The sequence below is a fragment of the Nyctereutes procyonoides genome, unplaced genomic scaffold (genome assembly GCF_905146905.1).
Source record: "Nyctereutes procyonoides isolate TBG_1078 unplaced genomic scaffold, NYPRO_anot_genome, whole genome shotgun sequence".
Lineage (NCBI taxonomy): Eukaryota > Metazoa > Chordata > Mammalia > Carnivora > Canidae > Nyctereutes > Nyctereutes procyonoides.
In genome coordinates this window covers 66407984-66433860 of record NW_026575052.1, presented here as the reverse complement: position 1 = coordinate 66433860, position 25877 = coordinate 66407984, and the positions used below count along the sequence as shown (strand labels likewise).

Below are 25877 nucleotides of genomic sequence, written 5' to 3'. Positions count from 1 at the left end.
CCCGGGGAACCCACCCGAGGGAGGCGATTCTACGTGTTCCCCCCGTACACGCCCCACCGGCCGGCAAACGTGAAACAGGCGCAAGTGGGCGACTCCTCCCCGGAAGGTGTTGAGGCGTGCTCGGCGGGAAGGCCGCCCCGCCCGTCCCCCTGCCCACCTGTGCCTTCCCAGGGGCTGGGCGGGGCAGGGCCTCGCCGGCTGCAGGTGTGCGCCGTCCGCCCCGAACACACGCCGCAGCGGGGCACAGGTCGCCAGCGCGCGGGACGCCCCGGCCGGAGACGCGGACGGCTTTCTGCGGGGCCCCGCGGCAGCCCCGAGCCCCGGCGCCCCGGCCGGGCGGCCAGATCCCCGCGCCGCGCGCGCTCCCGAGGGCCGGGGGCGGGGCGGGGCGGGGCGGGGCGCGGCGGCCGGGGCGGCGGCCGGGGGCGCCCGCTCCTCCCCCTGGGGCGGCCGGGCTGGCGGCGCCGAGCCCCCTGCGCGCGGCACATGGGGCGCCTGACCGAGGCGGCGGCGGCGGCGGCGGCGGCGCTTCGGCTGCGCGCGCGGCGGGGCCCCCTCCCGCTCCCCTTCCCCCGGCTTCCACCTCCCCCGGGTGCACGGCCACCATGGCGTCCAGCGAGGAGGACGGCACCAACGGCGGCGCCTCGGAGGCCGGCGAGGAGAAGGAGGCCCCCGGCAGGCGGAGGCGCCTCGGCTTGTTGGCCACCGTCTGGCTCACCTTCTACAACATCGCCATGACCGCGGGGTACGTGCGCCGCCGGGGGCCCTGGCCTGCCTGCGTCCGCGGCCCCGCGCGGCTGCCCCCCGACACTCCGCGCTCGGGGCGCCGGCTGGGCTGCGGGTGCTCACGGCGGCGCGGAGGGGGACCGGGGGGGGGCGCGGCGGGGGCGCGCGGCGCAGAGGGGGCGCGGCGGGGGCGCGGGGGGGTCCGGGGGGGCGCGGAGCGGGGAGGGGGCGCGGCCGGCGGCGCGGGGGAGGGGCTTGGGCGCCGCGGCGGCCGGCGGCGTTGAATGGAGCGGAGCGGGGCGGGGGAGTGGAGGGGGGGCGGGGGGGCCCGGGCCCTGCTCGCCCGGCATTGCCTAATACGGTGCACGGCGTGGCGCGGCGGCCCGGGGCGCGGGCCGGAGGTTAAGTATAGACCCGGGCAGGAATGCGGGGCCGACCGGCGGGGGAGGCGGCTTCGGCCCGGCCGCCCCGGGCGCCGCCGCCTGCTGCTGCTGTTGAAGAATCGCCTGTGTCCGGCGGCCCCGCGCCCGGAGCTGTCCGGCCGGTGCCCGCTGCCTTGCGCCGCCCCGCGCTGCGCGGAGCGCTCTGAACCGCCGGTGCCAGCACGAGCGGCTTTGGGTTGGGTGTTTGTTCGATTGTCCCCTGAGCCCCAGAACTTCTTCCTGGGGACAGTATTCTCGAAACCCTGCCGCGTCGGAGCGTGGCCCTCGAGCCCAGCATCTCTCTCTGGGGGCCCGTGCTTCCTGAGCCCCTGAACTCTTACTTCTGACTTTGAGTAGGACTTAGGAGTTAAGGTTACGCCACGACTAGCGCTCTTCAGAGACCTGTCGAAGGGACACTTCTGTGTCGATCGCTTTGCGGGACCTGTGGGGGAAACGCTCTGCTGTTTCTAAAACGCATGGTCTTTTTAAGAACTTACTGTCTCATGGTCACATGGAGTATTAATACACAGAAGTGTCGGGGAATGTCTGGTATCTTACACTCTCCCCGGGGCTTATAGAGAAAGAGTAAATAAATACTTTGACCCAGTACTGAGTCCCTATTAGGCGTTCGGTGTAACCCTGAATACCAAATACGGTTCACGAACAATGCGAGGATTTACCATGTGCCCCAGGTACTGGGTTCATTAATTGTACTATCTCAGTTTTAGTTCTCTACCATCCCGCGACGGGATACATGATACTACATTTGACAGGTCAGGAAACTGAGGCACAAAGTGGTTAAGTATGTTGCTCAAGATCATGCAGCCAGCAGGTGTCAGACTTGGATTTCAGCCTAGACAGTCTGACTCCAGAGACCTGCTACTTCTTTGCCTTTATGCTTTACTGAATTTTATGATCTTGAAAGAGAAAAATAATATACTGAGAAAAACTGGGGAATAGTTGAGTACCCACCATGCGCTACTGTCTTTAGGGACAGTGGGAGCTGATAGAATTTTCTCACCCGTGATAGTCTTACGCGGTTAATATTTTTGGGATACCTGCCTTTAACTGGTCTGCTGTCCCTTTCTATCCAGTGCACTCTCCCTTCTGAAAACCAGGTTAACCTTTTAAAAGTGAAAATCAGTGCATAACTCTAGTTAAAAGCCTTCAGTGACTCCCCATTACCTCTGCTGTAATCCAAGGGATTAGGCTATATGTCATTCAGGGGCCTTTGCAGTTTGCTCCCCTATTTCCCATTCCAGTTTTACCGCATTTGAAATCAGCTGTAACTCATAATGTGGGCAAAGCACCACACATTTTTATTTTCACCACTCTCTCTGTCCTTGCTCAGGCTGTTCACTCTTCATATAATATCCTCCTTGTTCCTCGTGTGATATCTAAATCAAGCCATCCTCTGACGGTTTCTAGGTCTCCCACCCTATCTGGAACAGAATTAAATGCTCCCTCCTTTGTGTTCTCACACTTCCTATCTTTCCTACCTGCCCAGCAAATGACTGCGTGTCTGAAACTTATCTGTCTCCCTGCCTATTTTGGGAAGGTCACTTTTCATTTTCATCTCTGTATAAAAGCAAGGTAACCAAAAATGGAATAATCCATGTAACCTTTTGGAGGCTTTCTAGAGTCCTTGAGATTTGAAGAAGGAATAGGATTGGCATATGTGGAGGGTAGATATTTCAAGTGAGATAAATTCTAGAAATAGGCATGAGATGCAAGAAAGCTTGGTATATTCTCTTGACCTATTTGGAGGGTGATGTTGGAGAACGGTGGTAAAGAAGGTTGTGGTGTGTAAAGTGGGACACCGAGGTATACATTGAATAGTATGGATAGCAGAAGGTTAGCTGAGGTGCTTTTTGTTCATTTACTTTGCTTATTTTGTTTTTCTCTTTTAGCAGAACTCTGAAGTATGTTAAATTTTTATAATAGTTTTGAAAACAATAATAGTTGAGAAGTCTTTACATAAATGTAGAAAAAGAACTTGCCTAATTCTATAAGCTTAGCATGACCTTTTGTTTTTTGTTATCTTTAATGTGAGTATCTAACTTCCTTCAGGCTTTCACTCAAATCTCCATTTTTAGGGAGGCCTTCCTAGCTCTCTTCATGCAGAAAGCATATACCCCATTATGCTATCATTCCTCCTGCCTGCTTTGTTTTTCTCATTGTGCTTATTGTCATAAACATAGTAATTTGTCTTGTTTATTGTCCTCATGTCCCCCATTAAGAGTGTCACCTCCTAAATGTACTTATAAAGCATTGTAGTTAGGGTGTCTGCCCTATTACATATTCTATTCTCACCTAATATTCTACCAAATATTTCTGCATAGTTTTCATAAATGTATTATTTCATGGCTATAGAAGAGTGCATAGAGTTAATGCACAATAACAGATTAGATCATTCCCTTAATGACATTTGCTTTTACTTGTTTCTTTTCAATTAGTTGCTTAGGATAAATTCCCAGGAGTGGAATTACACCTTTAAAGGATGTGAGGATTTTTATGGTACTTGTTCATAACAGGTACTTGACCAGAGAAGTATTTCTCTCTTTCTCTCTCTCATTTTTTTTTTCAAAGACTTTTGAGCCCGTATGTGTCAAGTGCATCATCCTTGGTCAAATGAGAGACATAAGATAAATATTTTAGGCTCTGTCCTTGAAGAAGTGTAACCCAGGGGCATTTGTATATTGCAGTGAAAGAATGAGATAACTGCTCGACAGAGGTGACAGAGGTGACAGGTCAGACAGGTAGAGGGAATCAGAGAGCTTTGTGGTGAAGATCATAGCGTTTCAACTGAGCTTTGAAGGATGAGTAGGATTTGATAGGCATGAATGAGGAAACAGCGTGACTTAAGGTACAGAGATGTGACATTCCTAGACATGTTGCTGAGGTGATCGCAATTGGGCCTGAAGTGTGTGTGGGGGGGTGAAGCTGAATGGGAAGCCTGGACCATTGCACAGGGCCTTAAACGCCTGGCCAACATGTTTGGGTTTTAGTCTGTAAATACCACAATGAGGTGTTGGTTAAAGGCAGTATTTTACTCCTTTTTAGCTCAGAGGACTAGTAACCTCAGAAAGGTTACTTAACCTCTCTGACCTTGAGTTTTCTTATCTGTAGATTAAAACACTACTTTGCTAGATTATTACAAAGAATAATGGATAATGAATAATGGATATGAAGTGATCAGTAAGGTGGTTGATAGACAAAGAGAAACTATTTAAGATGTTTTCAGAGTATACATAGTGTGGGTTGTTAGAGCACCAAACCCAGGGTTCAGACATATACTTTTCCCAAAATGTTAAATAGACATGTTTAATCCCTGAGGAGGGTAGTTCTGTTTTATGGACCTTGTTTATCCAACTTGTTTATCCATTCATCTGTTGATAGACGTTTCGGTTCTTCCCAGTTTTTGGCTGTGACAAAGCTGTGAGCGTTCACGTCCAAGTCTTTGGACATATGCTTTCATTTTTCTTGGGTGAATATCTTTGAGTGGAATGGCTGGGTCAACGGTAGTCACATTCTTGATTTCTTAAGAAACTGCCCAGCTTTGCCAGAATGACTATACCATTTTACAGCCCTGTGGGCAACGAATGAGAGCTGCTATACATCCTACCCACACTTGATATTGATCAGTCATTGTAATTTTAGACATCTAAGAGGTGTATTGTGTTATCTCTATTGTGATTTTATTTTGCATTTCCCTGATGACTGATGACGCTGAACATCTGTTTATGCATTTACTTACCAATTGTGTGTCTTTTCTGGCATAGTGTCTTTTCAAATCTTCTTTGCCCTTTTTTTTTTTTTTAAAGAATGCAGCTGTTTGATTTTCTATTACTGAGTTCTGAGAGTTTTTTACGTGGTATGGATATAGGTCTTTAATCAGATATGTAATTTGTAAATATTTTCTCTTAGTTGTGGCTTGCTTTTTATTCTCTTCAAAGAGCAGGAGGTTTTATTCTAAATGGAATTCAGTTTATCCTTTTTTTTTTTTTTTGAACCTTTCAGTTTAACTCCATTGTCTCGAATGTCTATGTGCTTTACCTTGAAACATATATTGGCTGCTAAATAAAAATTTTAATTTAGTCTAGGAAAGGAGGTTTACAGGTGTCAGTGAACAATACATGAAAGTATGGATGTGGGCAGCCCCGGTGGCGCAGCGGTTTGGTGCCGCCTGCAGCCCAGGGTGTGATTCTGGAGACCCGGGATCGAGTCCCTCATCGGGCTCGGTATATGGAGCCTGCTTCTCTCTCTGCTTGTGTCTCTGCCTCTCTCTCTCTCTCTGTCTCTCTCTCTCTCTCTCTCTCTGAATAAATAAATAAATAAAATCTTAAAAAAAAAACAAAACAAGAAAGTATGGATGCTATGAATGTCAAAGACCATCTCCGGTAGGAGCTTCCAAATGGTGATTTTATTGAAGGTACAGGAAGAAATGACATTAGAATATCACCATTTTTCAGCAACTGCTGAAATAATGGATCTGAACAATGATCGGCAGTGAGTGCTAGCATCACAGACAAACGAGAGGGACAGCCAGAAGGTACGTGCTCTTTAGGGAAGTACACAACACAACTTAGGAATTAGCCTCAAATGTGACTCTGTCTGACAAGCCAGGAACTGTCAACACGAAATAGAGGGAACAGAAGAACATAATAAATGACCCTGGATATCTAATTAGCAAAACCCAGACTGAGGGTAACTTTGCAGGACAAACCACTCAGTGTCCTGGACAGACGAATTTCACAAGAAAGAGAGAAGTAGAGATGAGATGAATGGATAGAGGGAGGGAGGGAGGGGAAACCTATAGATTAAAAGAGTCGTGGAAAGGCATAGCAACTACTTACAACATGTGAACTTTATTTCAATCATGATTTTTAAAAATTATGAAACAATTGAGAAAATTCATAACCTGACTCTGTTTTGTGATCTGTTACTGACTTTTTACATGGGAGGTTGGTATTATGGTAATGTTTATCAAAAGCTTTTTATTATGAATTAAACTACAAAATGTATGAGGTTTCCTTCAAAACAATGAGGGGAAGGGATGGTGAGGAGAGAAGTGAATAGAGGCTTGGATGACACAGGATTGTCCTTTAAGATGATAATGCTTGAATCGGGGGAGTGGGTATTTGGGGGTTCCTCATACCATTCTCTGTATCGTTGTGTATGTGCGAAGTTGTTCATAATTAAAATCTAAAAAGAAGTGCTGGAATAAAAAAGATACAGGTGTAGAACTTGGTGTAACCAAGTTTCTTATGGAGCAGGTTGTCTCCAAGAAACTTCAGGAGTGAAAGAAGCACCAGAGACAGCTAGAAGAAAGAACTCCTCTGATAAGATTTTTCAGGGTCATCATAGCGTAGTGACATGGCAAGGAAGGCCTGGTGTTTAGTGAATTGTGGCACATACATCCTGTTGTAGCACTATTTAGTTTTATCCACTTACTAATTTAATAGTTCTTTGAGGCAAGGACTAGGTTTTATTTATTTCTCATTTCCCAACATGTAGCACACTTTCTGGCTTAGCAATAAATGTTGAACCTGAAGATGAATGAATTAAGCAAGCAAGCAGTCTTTTACGTATAAAGCACACGTTTATATATTTTCTGAACACAGTACTTTCTCAAGGACTGAGCATAGCTATCTCGGTTCATATTTGGATTATCAGTCGCTCTGGCCTATTTTTTAAAAACAGGATTTCTAAAAAAAGAATTCCCAATTGCAGAAGCTCTCATCGCTTTTGCATTTTCTTAAAATTACAATTGCTAAACTGATGAATGTAGGAAGTCTGAAGTTAGTTAAATGGAGGGTCCTTGTGGGAGACTTTGACTGTCATCCTGTTGTGACAGTGGGCTTAGTGACCACTGATTAGTTCAGATTAGCTCCTGGCCATATTGACTGAAAATAGATGAGAAGTTAGGATAGATGTCTCCGTCGTCCTTTCTAACCTCACCCAGAGTGTTAATTTCTTTTATTTTGAAGAAGTTTGTTATTGGTGTTAAAATAGTATACTAGGTGGTACAATACTGCCACCTATGGAACAGCAGTAAAATTTGTGACCATGTTATAACACATGGATTTTTATATCTTGCTATTTCAAAAGAAAACTTGCTGTCTAAATGAATCCTTTAATGAACTCTTTGGTAGGTTAATAATTACCTCTCAAAATGATCTTTTTGGTGTTTTCCTTTTTTAAAAAAAGAGACAAATGTATGAAAAATGTGAATTTAAACAGCTTAATACACTTTTTCTTATTGTTAGTATAGGGACTTAGAATTGAAGATGGTGAAATCATAACACTTTAAACCTGGGAGGCATCTAAATCAGATTGGCCCAGCACAGAATTCACCCGTGGCCCTCATATGGGATGAAGCCATCAGTTGAATCCAGTAAAGCCAGGGTATCATGGAGAGAGAATAGCATGGGGGTTAAGAGACCTCAGAGGGTCTATTTTTCCCCAGCCCCATTGACTTTAAGACTTAGGGTAAGTCACTTGACATCTCTGCATGGTGACTGTCTCATCTACAACAGTGGCCCTCAAACCTTTTTGATAGCATACTACTATCAGTTAAAATATTTGAGCACAATTTTTATAACTTTTACTTATTTACTTATTTATTTTAAAGATTTTATTTATTTTATTTGAGAGAGCATGCATGGGCATGAGCTGGGGGGAGAAGGAGAAGTAGATTCCCTGCTGAGCACAGAGCCCTACTAGGGGCTTGATCCCAGGAGCCTGAGATCACAACCTGAGCCAAAGGCAAATGCTTAACTGACTGAGCCATGCATGCCCCCCTCTTTATAACTTTTAAAATTTACTTGTAATTCAAATATATCAAATACTATGATTAACTAATATCCCAAGGCATGTATATACCTAGAGCCAGACCAGTATAGCATCATGGTACAAGAGTATAGATTCTAAGCAAGACCTCACTGGTAGGTTTATATCCCAGCCATGTGACCTTTTCTGCCTGTTTCCTCTACAGTAAAATAGGATAATAGCAATCTCTACCTCACAGGGCTTTTGTGAGTGTGAAATATTAATATGTTAAATGTGCATTTAGAACCTTGTGTAGAACATTGAAAGCATTCTGAAAATATGTTAGTATCAGCATTGTTGTTATCACTAACTTTTCCATCTTTCAGAGGTCTTGATAATTTCAGATTTTACCTGACTTCTTGTCACACCTCATAGGAACACCCCTGCTTTCCCCTCAGTGTGTGCTGAGGAGGAGTGGAAGTGCCCAGAGCAGAAGTGCCCGCTGCCATCTTTTTCTGTTGACCTTGTTGATCACATTCATCATATTCAATCACTAGTTCCTTTGTGGGGAATCTTAAGCCATTTGTCCATTTTATGAGTGTCCTTTAATTAAAAAGTTAAAACCGTGGCAGCCCAGGTGGCTCAGCAGTTTAGTGCCGCCTTCAGCCCAGGGCCTGGTCCTGGAGACCCGGGATCGAGTCCCACGTCGGGCTCCCCGCACGGAGCCCGCTTCTCCCTCTGCCTGTGTCTCCGCCTCTCTCTCTCTCTGTGTGTGTCTCTCATTAATAAATAAAATCTTTAAAAAAAAGTTAAAACCGTATAATAATGTATTTTATAAACCCATGTAAGTAGACACTTTGGAGACCACCAAATTAAAAGCCTGGGTTAGGTACTCATTTCCGTGGTTGTGTTACTAAAGATTTTAAAAAGTTACAGATGGCGCAACTTTTTAAAACTTGAAAGTGCTCTTAAAATTGTTACAAATTCAATTTGTCTTTAGCGGATTGAATATAAGGTGAGAAACTCGGTCTCCACAGGTATAGCTTGTGTATGAAGTGCCGGTAATTCACAGCACAGAACCTCTGTCATGTAGAAATAGAAGTTGAAAAGGGAAGGCATATGTATTTTGTATTTTGTCCTTTTGTAAAACAAACTCTTTGAAAGCAGGCCCAGATCAGACCTTCTATATGTACACCTTCTGTGGTGATACAATTGTGGTAATAACAATTGTTATTATTTTGTGCAAATTGTAAAAAAATTAAAAAAATAAAAAAATATGAAAGATCTTTATTTATACTTACTTGTAAATATATACTATATATTTAGATTTTTAAAAATATTTTCTTTTTTTATTCATGAAAGACCCAGAGAGAGAGGCAAGACATAGGCAGAGGGAGAAGCAGGCTCCCTGTTGGGAGCCCAGTGCGGGACTTGATCCCAGGACCTTGGGATCACAACCTGAGCCGAAGGCAGATGCTCAACCACTGAGCCACCCAGGTGCCCTATACTATATATTTGTGTATGTACACACACACACACACACACACACACACAGCTTTTTACCATAAGAAATACATAATTATGAAACACTTTATAATGACCTCAATTGGGTATATAATTTCTTCAGTCTGTCAGTTCACCTGCTGAAATCAAACATGAAATGGACATTGACATTTGAATCCAGTTGATCTCCAATATGTTCTATTCATCCCCTTGAAGAAGGGTCAGTGTAAAAACCATGTCATTTTTTCCAGTGGGTTTTGTTAAAAAGAATAATGAACTGCGAATGTAATAAAACATACATATTATTACTATAAATTATGCCATTTCCTTTCAGGAAGATCACTGGTATTCATTTTTATAGAACTTTACAAAACACTTTTATTTTTTCTAGGTGGTTGGTTCTAGCTATTGCCATGGTACGTTTTTATATGGAAAAAGGAACACACAAAGGTTTATATAAAAGTATTCAGAAGACACTTAAATTTTTCCAGACATTTGCCTTGCTTGAGGTAAGTTTTCAGTAATGCTGTTTTTCCATTGTACTATTTATTTGAAAAATTATTTGTTGAGCAAAATCAATCTTATTTTTCTGATAACATATATCACCTTCAAATTTGTAGAAAACCAGCATTCACAAGTTTATTTTATGTTGCATGCTATTGACTTGTGATTTTTTTTATTTGCTTACAGATAGTCCACTGTTTAATTGGTGAGTTTCTGATTTAATTTTTATAGTCGGTATAAATTGCCTTTAGGGCAATGGTTGACTTGTTTTTCTCTTTAAGGGATTGTACCTACTTCTGTGATTGTGGCTGGGGTCCAAGTGAGCTCAAGAATCTTTATGGTGTGGCTCATTACTCACAGTATAAAACCAGTAAGTGACACTAACACTTTCTCTCTGTGAGCCTGCAGGAAAGCTTTTTTATTAGTAGGAATCTAAAATACCAATGTTGCTATAATTCAGGAAGCAGAAACACTAGACAAAAAAGGGCTGAGTTTGGATTTAAGTGTGACTGTACATTGACTTAGCACATTAGTAGAATGAGTTTGAAACACAAGCAAAACTAAATATTCATATCCATATTCTATTCTCCTCTGATGTTTCCCAGTTTTAAAAATTAATATTCATATTCTGTCAAACAGTGGAAAATTTTATATGGATGTATATTCTCTTTGATTATGTATTGAAGTCGCCGGTATAAACAGTATATTTTTCCTCATTCGCCATGGAGTATTGTAGCAACAGGCATAAAAAGCAAATGTAGTTTCATAGATCTGAGCAAACGGGAAAGACTAAATGAAAAGTTGGAAGGGCTGAGGAACTTAGGGGAAATTAGCATATTATTTATTGAGGCATGACAGGAGACAGACCTGAATCTAATTAATGGCTTAAACCCTTCTAGACAAACAAACACCATGCTCGCTATGTGAAGACACTGGGCCTTTTAAACCCATGACAGAAACATTTCCCAGATGGGCCCTTCTGACCTTCTGACAGCCTCCAGCATCTCCTGTCTACTTGAGGACAGATCTCTGGCCTCCTTTCCATTCCTGAGATGCCTTTCTTGTCCTTAGTCTGCTTGACATGATACCTCACTCCCTTCCCCTGCCTGCTGGACGTTCTGGCCCCTGTCTGTGTGGGGACAGATCCCTGCCCTTGTGCCCTCTTTCCACTCTGCACGTTAGCTGTCCTGACTAGCGTCTTTCACTGGGCTTCCTCGGCCCACCTGGCCCCTCAGGAGTGACTGCCATGCACTTAGCAGTGAGTGCGTGCCACGTGCAGAACCAGACTCATTCAGATTGCCACGTGCTTTACAAGCAGGAGTCGGACATAAACAGAATCAAAGAAAGACTGTTCCAGACAGTGAGTGACTGTAATAGCTGGGCCAGGACTACAAAGAGTCTGCAGACTGAGGAAGAAGAAAGACCAGACAGGATGGCCAGCGTCAGCTGCAGAAAAGAAGTCAAAGAGATTCTAATGGGTTGCCAGTGCCCAGGAGAAAAAAAGACCCACCTGCTCTTTTTTATCCTCCAAAGGATCTCTGTCTTAGTATTACTACTCAGTTTTCTCAAACAACAATTTCTTTCTGGCACCATTCCGCTCCTCGTTATTAATTCAGCCAACATTTATTCAGTGCCTTCTATACACTTGACACTGTGCTTATGTCTGGATTTATTTGAAATGGGTAGGGCACTTCCAGCTATGGTGGGTACTGGTTGGGGGGGGCAGTCAGACAGATGTTGAATCATTCAGCAAACAATAACTGCACAACTGTTCTATGCCTGAGACTATGCTAAGGATCTGACAGTTAATAATAGAAATACAGTTCCTGCCTCGTGGATCCTGTAATTGGGAGAGACAGTAAGCGAGTAGTTGCACAAATACAGTTGACCGTGAACACCATGTGTTTGAACTGCATGTGTTCGCTCATAGATTTTTCTTTTTATAGATTTTTTTCTGATACAGTACAATACGATAAGTGTATTTTCTCTTGATTTTTAATTAAATTTTCTTTTCTCTAGCTTGCTTTATTATAAGAATATAACATGTAAATATGTGTTCACATGTAAACATGTGTCAGCTGTTTCTATGTTATTGATAAGGCCTCTGGTCAACAGTAGGTTATCTTCTGTTAAGTTTTTGGGGAGTCAAAACTTATGTACAGGGTTTTTGACTACGCAGCAGGGGTTGGTGCTCCTAACCCTCATGTTGTTCAGGGGTCAACTATAATCATTTCATTATCTTAGTTTTAGAGCTTTGAAATAAGAAATGAATATGTTTCAGGCAGCCCTGGTGGCGCAGCGGTTTAGCGCCGCCTGCAGCCCAGGGTGTGATTCTGGAAACCCGGGATCGAGGCCCACATCGGGCTCCTTGCATGGAGCCTGCTTCTCCCTCTGCCTGTGTCTCTGCCTCTCTCTCTCTGTGTGTGTCTCTCATGAATAAATAAATAAAATCTTAAAAAAAATGAATATGTTTCAAAGTGTACCTGGGGACTTAGCCTGGCCTAGGAGGGAAGGAAGGCTTCCCTGAGGAAGAGATGTGTAAGGAGAGTCGAGAGCACCAGTGGATACACAAGTCAGGCAGGCAGACTTTAATACAAATTGGCAAGTGTTAGAATATGGACATGAAAAAGGAAAGTGAGCAAATAAATGGTCAGGGCAAAAGGTGGGACATGGGAAAACGTTTCCAGAGGGCGTGATGCTTTAGCTGGATCTTACAGGGTGAGAAATAGGGTGGTAACTAATAAGGGAGTAAGTAGCGTTCTAACTGGGGGGAAGAGCGTGTTCTGGAAATAATACAAAGTTGGTGTCACTGAGAGAGAGGCGGTAGTGGGAAGTTGAACAGATGAAGTTGGAGAGATTTCTGAGCTCAGATTGATCGTTGAGAACCTTGAATACAATCCTTTTCTCCTGTTAGGCAGCAGGACTGCCAAAGAAGCTTTTAAATCATAGGACCACTGCTTCCAAATGCATTTTTGTTTGTTTTGCTTTTAAGAGAAGACTTTCATCCATGAAGAGAATAACGAGTGGAGAGACTATTTATTTAGAAGGCTGTTAGAGTAGTCTGGGTGAGAAACCATGAGGCCCTGAATTCAGATGGTGGTAATAGGACAAAAGGCGAATGGGCAGGTGCAGTAGCTGGTGCTCCAGTAGGATGGGTACAGCCAGACAAGCCATAGAAGGTTGGGGCATCGGATTGTTCCCACTCTGGTTTTGAGGGGCTGATGTCCTAGGATGGTTATGTCAGTGGCCGGAGAGAAGGCTGAGAAGGAGAAACCATTAGAAATTTGACCATTTCTGTGTCTAGGACATATTTGTGCATGTCATGAATTACGTAACGGTCACTGTGTTGAGGTTTCTGTCTTGCCTCTGTCTACCCCTGACATTCCAGTGTAATCAAAGACACATAGTAAATAATTAAAGTATACTCTTCGTGGAGAAAAATGTTCAGGGTTGAACGACACTGTGGATTTCTCTGTGATTCTGCAGATCCAGAATGAGGAGAGCGTGGTGCTTTTTCTGGTCGCGTGGACTGTGACAGAGATCACTCGCTATTCCTTCTACACATTCAGTCTTCTCGACCACTTGCCATACTTCATTAAATGGGCCAGGTGGCGATGTCTTGCAGTTTAGTTTCTGACTAGTGCATGCGTGTTTTCTGTGCTGAGCTAACACCAGAGAAGGAAAATTTGTGTCTTAGCCCCATGATGCCAGGATGCTGGGTGTTTTGGTTTTTGTTTTTTTGGGGGTTTTTTTTGCTCTTAGTAGTATTAAAACTTGAATTCTAAAGTCTTAATTTAATGACCAGAGAGAAATCATATTAATGTATTTTGATTTTGAGTAAAATCAGTGCCAGACAAGTTAGATCAGTATCCTTACCCAACCTGAATTGGTCACTCATTTTTCTCTGAAAGCAAAATATACAATATTTTTTAATCATATTAGGTAAATTCTGTGCCAAAATATGGCATTTTGTCTGAATGACTTAAATTATTTTAATAATTAGTATCCACAGTTTTTAGTATCTTATGTATACAGTGTCAGCTTCTTTGGTGTCTTAAGTAGCAGAGACAGACATTTTTAAAAGTCACACTTAAGCTGTATTTTTTGGAATGTGGACAAAATATGTATTTCAAGGGTTCTAAATGTATATATCTTGAAGAAACAATTTTTAAGGCAAAAGATTTTTTTTTTAAGTTTGAAGTCCTTGAGCAGCTGATATTTTACAGTTATAAAAGCCAGACTGTTCTTTGAAGAACAGATCATAAGCCAGCATAGATTTGTTCCTTTTGTTCTCGGTGTTATACTCACATTCACAACAATACGTGTTGTGTAATGACGGCATACCTGAGATGCAAGTTTGAACACAAGAAAAGCTCTGTCCTCTCAAGACGTAAGAGACCAAAAAATAAAACCACTAACAGACATGTGAGATGCCAGATAGTGGGAAGTTGCAAGGAGACAATTTGGGTAAGAGGGCTGTATCCCGTCTGTGTCGGTCTCCTGCATGTCTGTTCCACATAGGTAAGGTAAAAGGGTTTGAGGATATTTTCATTCTTTAAATTGTTTTGTTAAACTACAGAAGTAATATGTTTTCACTGTAAGAAGCTCAAAAAAGTACAGAAATATATAGAATCAATATGGAAATTTCCTATTTATACTCCTCCCTCACCTACTCCCTTTCTTGGAGGGAAAAAGTTTAGAGTTTAACCATCCAGACTTTTTCGTATTAACAAAACTGAACACACAAACATGAGTTTCTAAAAACATAAGCAGAATGACATTATATTTGCTTTTTGTTTATATCTTGGAGCTTTTTTTTTTTTAATCAAAGCAGGAATATTTAGATCTAGCTATAACCTAATGCTGCCCAATGTTCTGTAGTATGACTTACCACTTCTCTGTTGCCAGAATTTAGATCATTTCCAGTTTGCTAATATTATAAATCCTGTTTTGAGATATTATAAACAATACTATATCCATATTTCTAGTTTTTAAAACTCTGATATTTAGATTAACACATTCCTAATTTGTTTGAAGGTAACATACAACCAGTGTCAGATTTGTTTTTACTGCGCTACTGTTTATATATGTTAGGTTGATTTTATTCTTACTGTAACTGAACACTTTTTCACTTTGAGTAGTTGGGCCTTTCACACAGTTGGCAGTTTGGAGTATCGCCGGACTAATCCTAGAATGCATCTCAGTGCATCTCGTGTCTTGCATGACCTCAGTCTTCTGGATCTCTAGCACCTTTGAAAATACTAATTCATGATATAATCTCATTTGCCATATAAAAAAAATTATTTGCAGAAGATAACGATCTTCAGTGTTTTGTCTGTCTGCCTTTTGGAATGCATTTTGCATGTCTTGAATTTCTGAAAAAGTTCAAAACATGTTTAAATTTGCTGTTTAGAAATCGTTTGTCAATTGCATTAGTGTTAAACCACGTACTGTAAGATCTTTCAACTTTGAAATGCACATGTTAGCATAACACATGTCAGTTCATCATAATCATGAGTAATTGTATTTCATGTCAAAAATCTTAAAAGATCCCGACCATTTATATATATTTGCCAAGCTTATTAAAAAACCCAAAATAATATTTGTATTTATATTCAAATGTTGAAGCTGTCATTCTCAAATAAAACTTTACAATAAGAATGACTTCTTATTTATAAATAGCTGGCTTACTCTGACCAGTTTGAATATACTTCAATTCCATTTATGTGTTAGAAATGTTCCTAGAAAAGTCCACTGAATAGGCACTTATATGTTGTTATGTTTTATGTTAATTTATGTTTTAATTTCAAAAATGCATTCCCTTAAAAATTTTTAGACAGCAATTAGGAATCTTTAAGGAGGAAATCTTTTTCTGAATAGGTAGTTAAATTGCTCATGCTGCCATCAAAACTTGCAGAATTTTTTTTTCTCTTCGCAGTATTAATCTTTTTAAAGTGAAAAGAAAGTGAATTATATACTTTGTTCTTATTACATTAAGAATAATCAGTGGCTCAAGGCTTTAAACTAGTTTATTCTAGGAGAGATATATTTTTTTCTGTTGAAGAATAGTGCTTCCAGAAAAATCATCGGAGAGTCAAAGTTGAAAAACTGTGTAACTAAGTTTAAAAGTTTTACTTGAGAAGGGATTAAAAAATGTTCAGTTATATGATCTTTACATTGAGTTAGGAAATTAAGATTAGAAACGAGTGATTTAAATAATATACAAAAAACTACACAAAACTAGTAATGATATACCCACGGCAAGGAGGGGATAGACAGGGACAGTAAAAGGATCATTCATCTTTTCTTTTACCCCTGAATTTATTTTGGCAACTACTTTTGTTCCCCCACCGTCTCTTACTGGTGTGTATCCTTGACATAAAATAAATAATAAAATGACTTTTAAGTTGCCTCCACATTTCTGCTATACTGATGATAAACTTAATATTTCTTTACCGATATCTTAATGCCAACAACATGATGAAATCAAATACAGATTAATTTGATTTCTGTCTTTTTCTACCAAGATTTTCACCTTTATTTTCTGTGGTAACTGCCTTGGAGAAAAATGATTTTCTTTAATAGAGAAGTGTTGTTGCCTTGGGTCCTCGAAGCTCTTCCTGCTAGAGGCCTATAGAGGCCTGCAGAGTGTTCCCCTCACTGTAGTCATGAATGATGGCTGGTCCACTCTATGTGGGAGACCTTGCCACAGCCCAGATGAACAGGCTCTGATTCTGGATTTTGAATAGAACTTTCTCCACTCTGTTTTAAGCAAACTGACTGTTCCTTTATTGTGGGAATTTTTGAAACAACTTGTTTTACCTATTTTGTTATGAGAGCAGTTTTAGACAATATATTCATTACTGATAATTTAGTATTATTTATATATTAAATACGCTAAATATATTTAGTATATTTATATGTTAATATATAAATATATATTTAGTAGTATTTCAGTTTTCTGAAATAGTAATTAATTTTCTTTTAATTGGTAACTGCAAAGAGGCTTCCAAATGCCTCCAAGAACCACTTTGGTAATTTTAAGATTTAGATATAAAATTGGGATCATAACTGGTCTTTTAAAGGACAGCACTTGATCAATAAATGCTGAAAGGAAAAAAAGAACAAACCACTCAGTTTTGATTCCAGGTGTCAAAGAAGTTACCTTTACAATACCTCATAATACTTATAGGTACTTTACAATATAGCATTTACAGCATTTACATCCTTTACAATACACACTACATATACATTGTTAACACATATACCACTGTTTCAGTACTGTAAAGTTGTCTTATTTTATTAATATCTTACCATCTAAAATGGAAACTGCTATGATAAAAAAGGATAATTAAATTTATAAGCAAATGATAACGTAGAAAAAAAACCTTCTGTGAGAGACACTGTAAATATGTGTGTTTTTAAGTTTAAAGACAATAGTAGCCAAAGAATGATATCAACTCCAGTCATTATTCTTTTTTTTTTTAATTTTTTAATTTAGTTTTTCCAGTTGTTATTCTAAAAGAGTAATTTTCTGGGGTCTTTCTTTTTTCAGATACAATTTTTTTATCATCTTATATCCTGTTGGGGTTGTTGGTGAACTCCTTACAATATATGCTGCCTTACCATATGTGAAGAAGACAGGAATGTTTTCGATAAGACTTCCTAATAAATACAATGTCTCCTTTGACTACTACTATTTTCTTCTTATAACCATGGCCTCATATATACCATGTAAGTATGTGGACATTAGTACTCTGATTTAGCGTGTGCTGCAAACGTGTCTGTAAAAATATCATGGTACACTCTAGTTTAATAAGCAAGGAGACCTGATGGCTTACAAATACATCAAAACCTCTGTTCAGGGGCAGCCTGGGTGTCCCAGTGGTTTAGGGCCGCCTTCAGCCCAGGGCGTGGTCCTGGAGTCCTGGGATCGAGTCCCATGTCAGGCTCCCTGCGTGGAGCCTGCTTCTCCCTCTGCCTGTGTCTCTGCCTCTCCCTCTGTGTCTCTCATGAACAAATAAATAAAATCTTAAAAAAAAAAAACCTCTGTTCAACCCCACATGTATTCATAATTTTAAATAATGGAAGAGTGAGGGATCCCTGGGGGCGCAGTGGTTTAGCGCCTGACTTTAGCCCAGGGCGCGATCCTGGAGACCCAGGATCGAATCCCACGTCTGGCTCCCGGTGCATGGAGCCTGCTTCTCCCTCTGCCTATGTCTCTGCCTCTCTCTCTCTCTCTCTGTGTGACTATCATAAATAAATTAAAAAAAAATTAAAAAAAAAATAATGGAAGAGTGAGTCAGAAAGGACTCTTTCCTAATTATAAGGAAATAGGTAAGTAAATTAACACACAAATGATTGCTTTCTCAGAATCATTTAAAGAGAAGCTGAATATGACTTTTTTTAAATTTTTTTTTAATTTTTATTTATTTATGATAGTCACAGAGAGAGAGAGAGGCAGAGACACAGGCAGAGGGAGAAGCAGGCTCCATGCACCGGGAGCCCGGCGTGGAATTCGATCCCGGGTCTCCAGGATCATGCCCTGGGCCAAAGGCAGGCGCTAAACCGCTGCGCCACCCAGGGATCCCCTGACTTTTTTTTTAAAAAGGCACACATCAGTGAACCATTTGCCAGCATTATTTATTTAAAGATAAACATTTTGTCCAAGAAAATATCAGGTCATTTCTGTCTAACCCTTGAGCATATACTTTGAATAGTTATTTAGGAATACCTTTTAGTCTCGTTTGTGTTGCTCTACATATTAGAAAATAATGAAACTGCTTTCCTTAAAATATTTTGAAACTCAACCCCTTCATTAATTTCTCATCACCTCTTAAGAGTTGCTGTGAATTGATGAAGCTTTACTCACCTCACATAAATGCCAATAGTGGTATTTTTTTAGGTCAAATTTTGATAGTCACTAGCAGGGAATATGGGTAAAGCAGGGCTGTTATTTACCCTTCTCAATGAAATTGGAGACTGGTACCAGTGAGGGGAGAAAGAAAATAAGAAAAGTTTATAGTATCTAAGATCTGCATCGACATGATATATTTAAGTAAAATGTAAAAAAAAAAAATTTACATAAAATATTTTATGTAAAGAGAGTGAGCATTAAACTTGGCTAGTCCCTTGAAGCCTCCAACTTTTAAACTTTTTCAAAATCAAAGTTGACCTGATGGTCACACTGTTTTCATTTCCCTCATCTTCAGTCATTTCAGCCTGACTCTCATCAGATTATCCACCAGGGGCAGTTCAGGAGGGCCCAGGGTGGTCACCCACAGGGCTTGTTTGCACCCTTTGCTTCCCCAGGATCCAGTGAGGGGCCCCAGGTGTGGAGCAGAGCAGGGCTGGCTTCTGTTCATATTGTAGCTCTAGGTTTGGGTATTGGATTCCCCTCTTCCTTACGACTACTGAGGCATCTCCACGGAAACCCAGGGCCCAACAGCTCATGGCTTGAAAATATCAAACCAATAACTTGGCTGTGTGTTTTCAGGTATCCTGGGAACGTAGACTCTGGCCTGTGTCAATAGCAGCTTCTCCGTTCATTGTAGCTTTAAGTATGTTTTACCTGAGTATGTTAGGCTTCTGAGTATGGTATGATGATTACATTTATCAAAATGGGTATACCTAAATTTATTAACTTCCTTAAAGATTTTTTTAAACATTATTTATTCATGAGAGAGGCAGAGACACAGGCAGAAGGAGAAGCAGATTCCCTGCAGGGAGCCCAATGTGGGACTCGATCCCGTGACTCCAGGATCACGTCCTGGGCTGAAGGCAGACCCTCAACCATTGAACCACCCAGGCGTCCCTGGTAGTACCTAAATTTAAAGAAATAAACTCTGTTGTGAATTTTTATTCCATTTGGACTAAGTTCCAAAAATAGTTCACCAAAGTTGCCTAAGCGAGATATTCAGAGGCTTTTTTGGTTATTAAGTTAATTGGTTTTAATCCTGTCCATCATTCTCAGAAACATTTTTATGTTTGTATTGTTTATAGCTGCTAATTTGTTCATCCACTAACATTTACACAGTAAAGCACTATAATAGAAGCAAATTTGAAGTAATTCTTCAAATTTAAAAGGGCAGATGACCATTTATCTAACTGATTTAACACACACATGTAAGTGTGTTTTTAACAGAATAGCCGTATACCCAGCCAAGAGGGGCTCCTGTTCTGTACCCTGATTTAGAGGACCCTATTCTGGCCCTCCTCTAATCACTCCTCCACCAGGCCTCCCCTCCTCCTTCTAGACCACATTCTAGAAACCTGGGACCATGGACTTTACTACCCCGAGGGCACTGACCGTGTGTCTAGGGACTTCACAGAAGCCTTTCCCCTTCTGTTCTCCTGAGGAGTAAACCATGTCCTCAGTGTATGCTTCCCTGAGATCAAGGGGTAGCTGAGGGGCAGCTGTCTGTGAAGGGTATGGACAGAGCTGGGTTGTGTGGGCTTAGATACCTACATGTGTTCATGAGACCCCTCACAGTGCAGGACAGCCAACGGGCTGGAGAGAGGGGGGCAGTTTTCCTTGTGCTGAACATTCTGGCAGTGTTCCAGGTCATTATGAAAGTATATTTATCAAGATACTTAATTTTGCTAAAGAATCCCCAGCAGTTAATGGCATTACAGACATAGTGCAGGTTCAGTTCCAGACCACTACAATAAAACTAATATTGCAATAAAGTGAGTCAAGTGAATTTTTTGACTTTCCACTGCATATAAAAGTTAGGTTTACATTATACTGTAGTGTGTTAAGTGTGCAATAGCATCAGTGTGCACGCCTTGATTAGAACATATTTTATTTATTGCTAACTGCTCATAAGAGCTTTCAGTGATTCATTACCACTGATCACAGATCACTGTGACAAGTACAATAATAATGAAAAAGGTTGAAATATCAGGGGATTCCCCAAAATGTGACACAAGAGACGAAATGAGCAAATGGCTTTTGGAAGAATGGTGCTAGTAGACTTGCTTGAGGCAGGATTACCACAAACCTTCAATTTGTAAAAAACGCAATAAAAGGAGGCAAGCCTGTGAAACGCGTAGGCATATGGTGTGCAGGCCTCCACTTGTACTCTTGGCCTGAGCTCTATAAATGTCTGGGGAAGGGAGGGGCTGTGGTGGGAGATGGTGTGCTTACCCTCAACAGCTGCTAACATGTAAGAGGTTCCAAGTATAAATAATTTTCAACAGTATCCTTTGTTTTCTCTCTTCAAATAGTGTTCCCACAACTCTACTTTCATATGTTACGCCAAAGAAGAAAGGTGCTTCATGGAGAAGTGATTGTAGAAAAGGATGATTAAATGATCCCCCTGAACAAGGTGCTTTTTCCAGAATAACCAGGATTACTTGAATCCAAGTTTTAATAACAAGAATAAACAACTTTATGAAATATTACAGATTGTATGATTTCTTAGACTATAACCTGAGATGTGGTATTTGCCAATATTTGTCTTCACATTGTGTTAGGTCCATTTTCTATAAAGAACTATGCAAGTATTTACTAGTATTTATTACCAACTCCTGGGAAGGTGATCATTAAAATAATTGGGTGCATGATCTAGGGGGGGAAAAAAAGCTTTTTAAAAATTTTTACCTTTTTTTTTTTTTTTTTTGCAGCACATGCTCCAAGGTTTTTAAATCAATATTTACAAATTAGTTTAATGATTTAACATTGTGAACTTGCCAGTGGTATTTATGTGATCTTTATAAATGAAAAAAGTAAATGCAGAATTATAATGACTTGTTAAGAATATATTGATATTTCCTGAACCCAGATCTGTTTCCTACAAGTTATAAGGCAATATTTTTGATTAATAACCATTTTTGGGAGCATGGACATAATTTGCTTTGATAGAACTTTTGATATAGGTAAAGTAGCTGTATAATAAAAATATTCAAGTAGATGTCACAATTGGAAAATATTCTTTGAGTATGTGTCTAGGCTGTTAAAATTACATGTACTGCTAGGCAAATTTATTTTTATTTGGATTAACCTTCAAGGACAACCTTTTCAACTCTAAGGATTTTAAGGGATTAGAAAGAATGCAAGTGTATACTTTGCCTCACTTGTAAAAACAAATAACATTGGGTCTGATCATAACGTTAGAACTCTGGCGGAGAAGGGCTTCTCTGCACCTGGAATCATCTAATAAAAATCATGTTATGATAATCCCTTTGTGATACTAAGGTAATGAAAAGTTTTGGAGTATGACCTGACAGACTCATTTTATTCTGAATTCCACTGAATTTCAAGCAAGAAGTCTTATAATAAAGCTCCTATCCATGTGCTTAGTAGAAAGACATTACAAAAAAAAAAAAAGAAAGACATACAAAGATACTTTAATACTGCTTTAATTCTTAAGTAGGCCCTTTAAATATTTTTTCCCTTTACTTAGGTAAGGTATGCTGCTTTACGGACCCAGTTTAGAGACAGTATTAAATGTGTGACTTTAAGAGAAAAGGATTTTTTTTTTCCCTACTACAGGTATGGAGGAGAATTTTGGCTTTAAATATTCTGTATTGTGTTTACAATCAACATGTACATTACACATTTCAAAACTGTACCTCCTCAGTTTTCTTCATGTGAAAATTTGCAGTTCAGAATAGTTTTTGCAAACTACCATTTTAGGTAACAGGATTTTTAAAAGGTGCTATTTCCTTTATTACATTTTAATATTTCTCTGCAGCTGAATGTTTTAACCAGCCCTGTGTATTCTCTGTATGAGGTTACTAATTCTCAAAATGCCAGTGTTAATTCTGCTCTCACAGTGTTTGATCCGTTTTTATCTTGAATTTTTATATGGAAGAAATTTGGGGGGAGAGTTGTTCCCTTTGGTACCATAGTATAAGAAGTTCATTTACATCTTGATCCTGTTAGATGCCTGTCTTATGAAAAATATTTTAAATGCTGTTCCCAAAACTTGTGTTAATTCAACCTGTACTCCCTTCAAGCAACTGTAATAACTCTTTATTTCCTTCAGTTGTAAAATATCCTGAAGTAGGAATTGTGATTAATAAAAACGAAAATGCATCAAACTACTATTTAGTGACCTTTGTTGGCATAGTACCCCTAAACTTTAGATTTAGTTTATCTTCAGTATCTTTGATACTCAACTAATTCTAAACTATCCTGTGTGTAGAAAACAGAGTGATTGAGAGTTTGATTTGAGAGACAAAGTATTTGAAATTCCTTTGCACTTGTTTCCTGCGCCTGCACCTTTTTAGAATTCTCCCCAAGTCTTCTCCACTTTCCTTTTTCAATAAGCAAACCAGGACATGAATCAAACCGAACTTCCATTCAATCCTGTAGCCCGCAGCATTGGAAAAACATTTATCAAGAAATTGTGATACTAGCAACTTTCATTTATATTTGGTGACATTCCATAAGATTCTGGCCGTTTTTCATTTTTCGTAGTCTTAAAGATTGATATATAATATGTACAGTGCGTGCAAGCCTTTTTTTCCTTTTCCTTTTATAGCCTTATTTTGATATTAATACAATGTCCCTGTTATAACTTAATTTTTAGAAGTATGCCAAAATAAACATAAAGTCATTTTCACCGAAAGCTTTTATTAATTGACCTCTGTAGATTCTCAGGAGCTTTATTTTCTCATCTTTGGATTTGTAAGCATCTATTTCATATGCCGCTGTCTCATGGTTTCTGATGACACATGGCAAGTAATATGGAATCACACAGTAACCTGCCCCACACAAACAGTTATTTTGTGCCATCTGTGTGCCAATTACTGTTGTAGAGAATTGGTTTATTTTTTCTGTCATACCTCTCTCCACCCTGCACACAGTAAGATCTCTCACACAATTGTTAGGTTAGATTAGTTAGGAGATGCCACTGCAAAAAATTATAAAATGTCATGCATTGGTAATCTGATGTGGCAGGATTTTTTGTTTACTTATGTGTATACAAGTGTATTGGTGCCACTAAATAAATAACATTCTGGTTTAAAACTACTTTCAAATAGACTCAAAATCAATTATAGATATGAAACGGATAAAATAAATCATTAAGGCACAAAGAAGGAAGGAAATAACTATAAGAAAAAATAACTAAAAAACCAGCATTTGAATTATTTTTCAGATGAATGTGGAGAACATAGAAGTATTTTCCATTAACCTATATAGTGATCTGGAATATATATACATCCAATAGAAGAAAAGAACAACACAATTTTGTAGTTTCTAGTATGAAGTCATTGAATGGATTTGAAAATTCAATTTGTTCATATTTTTAGTCTAGATTTACAAAACAAACTTAGACATAAGTACTTCCTCTAGATATGAAGCTTAAAAATATATTCTAAAAAATATTGGATTTTTTTTTAGTGTTCTGATTGACAACTCTAAAAAATATTTTTATCATTTTTTGGTTTGGACATAATTTTATAAACTTAACTGGAAAATTGCAAGGATGCTAGAAAGTGTTCCCTTGAATTCCCCACACCTAACACTGTGCTCCATTTGGTGTAGTGTTCCCTCTCTCCCTCTCCCTCTCTCTCTCTCCCTCTCCCCCTCTCTCTCCCTTCATTAATATTTTGTGAGCCGTTTGAGAGTAGGTTGAAAACATTAACTTGTGATTACTTCACAAAATATTTCCTAAGAACAAGAACATCCTCTTACGCAGCCACAGTACCGTGACCCAAAACAGGAAATTCACGTTGACACAGTACCTTGCGCTAGATGACAGCCGACCTCACACAAACCTCCTTAGCAGTGTTCCGAACAAACACATCCACGTTCACGGGCAGGGTGCAGTCCCAGTTCAGGCGTTACAGTTACTTGTCACCTCTTCCCGTCTAGAGTGGCTCCTTGATTTTTCTTCATGCTTCACAGCTTTGGCATTATATTTATTTAGGGGCTCCTGGGTGGCTCAGTCAGGTAAGCGTCTGCCTTCAGCTCAGGTCATGATCTCCCGCAGGGAGCCTGCTTCTCCCTCTGCCTATGTCTCACTTTCTGTGTCTCTCATGAATAACATAAAAAAATGCTATTTATTTATTTGAGAATAGTAGAATGTTATTGAAATTAAAAAAATGTTATTTGAGAGAGAGAGATCACAAGCAAGGGGAAGGGGGCGGAGGGAGAGGGAGAAGCAGACTCCTTCCTGAGCAGGGAGCCCAAACTGGGGCTTGATCCCAGGACCCCAGGATCATGACCTGAGCCGAAGGCAGACACTTAGTGGACTGAGCCACCCAGGCGTCCTGACTTTGCCATTTCCAATAGCACAAGGGAGTTACTTTGTAGAAAATCTCTCAATTTGGATTTCTTTGATGTTTCCCCATGATTATAGACTTAATTTATACACTCTTCAACAGGAGTATAGATTTGCTCCATTTATCAGTGATAACTTGGATGTGTTAGGGTTTCTGTTAATATTTTGGTGACAGGGTAGCAGGTATTTTAGTAATAGAAGACCTTTTGGTCTAATTCTTTAGAGTTTGTCTTTGAAATCAGGCACTGGGATTTTTTTTACTTGATTAACATGTTTGTCCTCTGATACATGAAGATTAATATCTTTTTAAGGACTTAAAAAGTACTAATTTTTTTTTACACATGAAATTTCTGGGGACATTATTAACTCACCTTTATATTGACTTTTATGCCCCTAGACTATAAATTTCTGTAATTAATGTACTTTGGTTTTGCTTAAAATTTCTTAACCACAGCATTCTGTTCTATGCTATTATATACTCTTCCCATGTTATTACTCTGCTCAACTAAAATGCTAAGTAACACAAGATTGAGACTGTTGTAGAAATTAATTTTATTTCTTGATTTATGGTAGTGCCATATCCCTATATTTTAAAATGCAGTTTGTACAGTTTGAAAATTAAAAATTATCCTTAAATCCATTTAACTCTTTGTGGTTTTTACTTTGAGGATAATGACAGCAGAAAAATGGTTTTCAGATGGCAGCTTTTATAAGA

The 25877-nt window shown here is 40.0% G+C and overlaps 1 protein-coding gene across 1 annotated transcript; it reads left to right on the top strand.

The window, feature by feature from the left end:
- Nucleotides 1-486: 486 nt before the first annotated feature.
- Nucleotides 487-22976, top strand: HACD1 (3-hydroxyacyl-CoA dehydratase 1). The gene is given in 8 exon segments (XM_055332815.1): nucleotides 487-516; nucleotides 519-745; nucleotides 9814-9931; nucleotides 10113-10131; nucleotides 10208-10296; nucleotides 13413-13534; nucleotides 17482-17660; nucleotides 21156-22976. Coding segments are annotated over 8 exon segments (867 nt in total). The 3' UTR covers nucleotides 21239-22976.
- The last annotated feature ends 2901 nt before the right edge of the window (nucleotides 22977-25877 follow it).